Source organism: Aplysia californica, unplaced genomic scaffold (genome assembly GCF_000002075.1).
Source record: "Aplysia californica isolate F4 #8 unplaced genomic scaffold, AplCal3.0 scaffold00324, whole genome shotgun sequence".
Classification (NCBI taxonomy): Eukaryota; Metazoa; Mollusca; class Gastropoda; order Aplysiida; family Aplysiidae; genus Aplysia; species Aplysia californica.
This window is the reverse complement of record NW_004797594.1, coordinates 542,880-547,072: the sequence shown is the minus strand read 5'-3', so window position 1 is coordinate 547,072 and position 4,193 is coordinate 542,880. Positions and strand designations below refer to the sequence as shown.

The 4,193-nt window shown below is 41.8% G+C and overlaps 1 protein-coding gene across 1 annotated transcript in view; it reads right to left on the bottom strand.

Moving 5' to 3' along the window:
• Positions 1-259: 259 nt before the first annotated feature.
• Positions 260-4,193, bottom strand: part of LOC101852940 (X-box-binding protein 1) — a 5,247-nt gene continuing 1,313 nt past the window's right edge. Inside the window, exons 2-4 of the mRNA XM_005102427.3 lie at positions 2,691-2,921; positions 2,119-2,211; positions 260-1,266 (exon numbers count right to left, since the gene is read on the bottom strand). Of these exons, the coding sequence (XP_005102484.1) occupies positions 1,053-1,266; positions 2,119-2,211; positions 2,691-2,921 (538 nt within the window). The 3' untranslated portion in view covers positions 260-1,052. The remainder of the gene's footprint in view (positions 1,267-2,118; positions 2,212-2,690; positions 2,922-4,193) is intronic.

Sequence of the window (4,193 nt, the reverse complement as noted above, 5' to 3'; positions counted from 1 at the left end):
CCCCTTACACACATGGAATTTTCAGAGACGCAAAGCACCAACTTGAGTCTTCAATCAGACGCCGTTCCTACATGATTCATTTGAGCGGAACCGCGAGAATTATCCTGACACTAGGGTTTTTTCCCCCCCAAGAACAATTATTTCCAAACATTTCACCAATTTAGAAAGAGGATTTCAATTTTTCACGGGGAAAAAAAAACAACCTATTTCAGAATATAAAGCAAAGATCTATATCATCAAATAACATTTTTACAGAGTATTTTTTTTTTACTGAAGATCAGGAAATAATTCAGTAAAAGAGTCATGCCAGGACAGATCGTCTAGGAGGGAACCCTCGCTGCTCTGGGGGGAGAGAGCTTCCACTGTTTCACCGTGGAGGTCAGGGTCACTGATGGACGTGGAAAGAGGGGAAGATGCATCTGACGAGGAATCCTTAAAGTTCAAATAGTGCTCGTAAATTTCGTCCAAAAGTTTGGCGCTGTTCAGCTCTGGGGAGACCAGCTCCAGAGACTTTGCGATGGGCTGCAGTGGAGAGACGGCCACAGATTTTTCCGGCGTGGTGAAAAGTTTGGAGACGGGAGCTTCGGGGCCGTCGAGGACTAAATCGTCTAAAAAGTTCAGAGACAACGGCGCTTCCATTTCCGTCTCAGACAGGCCACCCATGATGTCATCGGTGTCTGTGAAAAAGGTTGGGGAGGGGGGAACAGCGGCACTCTTCAGTGCAGAGTCTGATGATTCCCCGACGCCAACGGTGCACGTCTGGGACAACAGCGACGCGTCGATCGTGGGAGGGGAGGGGGTCGTTCTGACCGGCACCCCGGCGTGAGTCCGTTTGACTCCGGCTGAAGACGACGACACCACTGTTGCTGCTGCCTGCGACGTGCGACGAGGAACCTCATCCGTAGAGAGTGCGATGCTGCTTTCGAGTTCGTGAGCGTACTCGGGAGACGTTGTGACTTCTTCCTCATCCTCCGACGAAGACGACATAGATCCGTCGACCTCCTCGGCAAGGTCCAAGGGCTGAGGCTTCACGTAGTAGTGGTCGATGTGGATCAGTTCATTGAGGGATTCCAGCTCTGCTGGTGAGAGCCCCACCACGCCACGTGGGGCGGCTCTGTCGGCTCCTCCTTCACCTCCACTTCCTGTTTTACCACCAGCTCCTCCTCTACGGACACTCGACGCGAGGGCCGCAACTGCTTCCTTTTGCGGTTGCTCGCACTCTCCGAGGTCTGTAAGCTCTTGTAGCAACCCGAAGAGATCATCAGACTAAAACAAAACCAAACAAGGAAGCAACTCAATCAAACGTCCAGAACAACAACATGCATCTCCAAACGGAGAAAGAATGGAACAGATACAACACATTTCTCTAAAACGTTTTATATTGTCAGCACAATACCATTTCTATGGAATGGCTTGCAAAAATAGAATCAAAGTTATCTCCAGAGAGGAATTATATTAACTAAACAGGGCAACAATTTGCCTCCATCTTTCATTTCAACCTACACAGGTCAATCCCGTAACCAAACAACTCTGTCAACATCCCACGCTACAATACGCACACTGTTGATTGAGAAAATCTATCAAAACATTTTCTATCAAAAGTCAACATAACTACACCAACAAAAAAACCCAGTAGAAAGTGACCTCTCTGTGGTCCTAAAACCAGTTCAGCCACAAACATACGGAGCGGAACACCTTGAACAGTAATTCTTAGGGCCAGATAAAATTCGCACGAAGAAAATATTCACCCAACAAGTAAGTAGAAATTAAATGGAAGGCCACACTAAAGTACTCTTCATAGAAAAGTGGGAAATGCGTTAATTATATTACGCCAAAGTTAAAGTGAAGCCACAGTACTCCAATTCCCGGATGGGGGAGAGACAGACACAGTGTCATTTACAGCCTAGGCCCCCTTTTTTTGTTGTAAAATACAGATTCTCTTAAACACTATAAATTAAACCGAGACCCTTTAGCTGAACAATAAAAATAAAAAAGCAATCTGAAAAACCATGACTTGTAAAAAAATCTTCACTTGTAGCAACCCCACCAAAAAAAGTTGCCAAAATCTGGACAATATATATATATATGGGGAATCGGCATAAAAGAGAAGACACTCACCTCAGCATCATGACAAACGCGCAGTACTGGGCCAGCCATCGAGACAGATTCTGAACCTGCTCCTTCTGCAGAGGAACAGCAGGTGCTGCGGACCTGGAACAAACACACAAACAAACACACGACATCAACACAATTTCTAAGAATATTATACAACAATACACATACAAGATTTATATATAACAATACGAAAAAAAATATATGCTTTTATCATAACTGGTCATCACTCGATCTTGATCCAAATACATTCCACATGGTTAAAAATATTAGGATGGCTAAAACAAACAGAAACAACAAGATAATTGTTTCATTTATCAATTTTGTTTCAAAAGTTTTTGATATGAGTAAGATATGATGCATGTTTTTCATCAAAAGGGTGATCATGTTTTTAAAGTTTCACTTTTCAGAATAATGTTGGTGGAGAACTAATGAACTAAACTTTGCAATACGCCATATATATAATAATAATTTTATCTCATTTCTCCATCTTGGTCCATGTTTTTAAACTTAAAGAACAAGTTACAGACAGACAGGTGAATTCGTATCCTGTTAATAAAAAAATCAAACCCCCGTACCTAGGCGGTTCAGATTCTGTCTTGATGGACGTCGGTACTGGGTCTGTCAGGCGAGACTTGAGTGATGCATTTTCTTTTGCGAGGGACGACGAGGTTTCTTTCAAGGAAACATTCTGCCTTCTCAGCAGTTTGTTCTCTTCTTCGAGCTGTGCCACTTTTTCTTCCAGCTCTTGCATGAGAGCTTTCTTTCTGTCTCTGGCGGTTTGTGCTGCCACACGGTTTTTTAGTTTCCTGAAAAGAACAACAATTTAAAAAATGTTTAAGTTTAAAAAAAGAAAAAAAAGAGCATTGCCAACTCTATTTATAACTATGTCCCCGTGGTTTTATGCACCCTGGGGCCCACATAATTTAGCAACATTTGATCATTTTTTTGCATAATTTCTGATTATTTTCCTTTATACTGTATTGTTAAATTAACAGAATTGCATAATTTCACATTTTTGGGCTCAGTATGCATAATTTCCTAGTTTTTCTTGCATAAATAAAAGGATGGGGACAGATAACTATCAGTGGATTTCAAGGGTTCTATGGTTGTATTTTCATATTGACACAAAAAGACTTCAAAGAGTCTTTGGGAGAACATGAAAACCCATTTTAATTATGGTTCAATATCGTTTAATCATGTCCATGCATTTTCTGAAAGCATGTTGAACATAATAAGCTACATCAGCCTTTTCATTTTTTGAACATTTAGAAATGACCTTCTTTGGGGATGCTTTATAATTTTTTGAGGGTCTAGATCTAGATCTATTTATGTATTTAAGTCAGTAGGCCCCAGTAGATCTAACTGACAATTGTTTGTCTTCTTTGAGATCAAATACTTTATCATGATGAAAACTTGGTAAATTTTTACTTTCCCTCGTGCACACAGATTCACTGCTTTTGGAAGTCTAATGGCCATAATTTTTGCTGCAGATCACAATACTTACCCACTTACTTGAACTGTCACAAATCAATTATTTTCAAGAAAATCTCAAACCCAATTGCAAAACATCAATGGGAAAAAAAGAGACCCCTCCTCCTCCACGGCCCCCCCTCCCCCCCACCACACGTACAAAGACTGGATCTAAAAATGATTAAAGTATAAAAGCATGCATATTATATAATCAAAACAAAAAGCCAAACCACATCTCATTTCCACCCCCGGCATGTACAAAAGAAGCAGCAAGACTTTACCCCGATGGATAGCAACCGCAAGACGGGCGTGATTCTATAAAAATACCAAACCCCTGCCCCTACCTGACACCGCTACTCTCCCCACCCCCTAAAAAAAACCCACCCACCACCAGACAACTGGCCATTTAAAAAAACAAAAACTCCATACAAACCTCTATTCCAAACGGCCACCTCTATTCTCACCCGGGATGAGAATAGTGCAGGCTAGTCTTTTGGCTATTCTCACCCGGTGCGCGTTCACCGTTATAGCCTAGATCTAGGCCAACAAATTTTGCGTTCACCCTAAACCACAGAATTCTACACTGTGATAACAGAAAAATTGTAGAA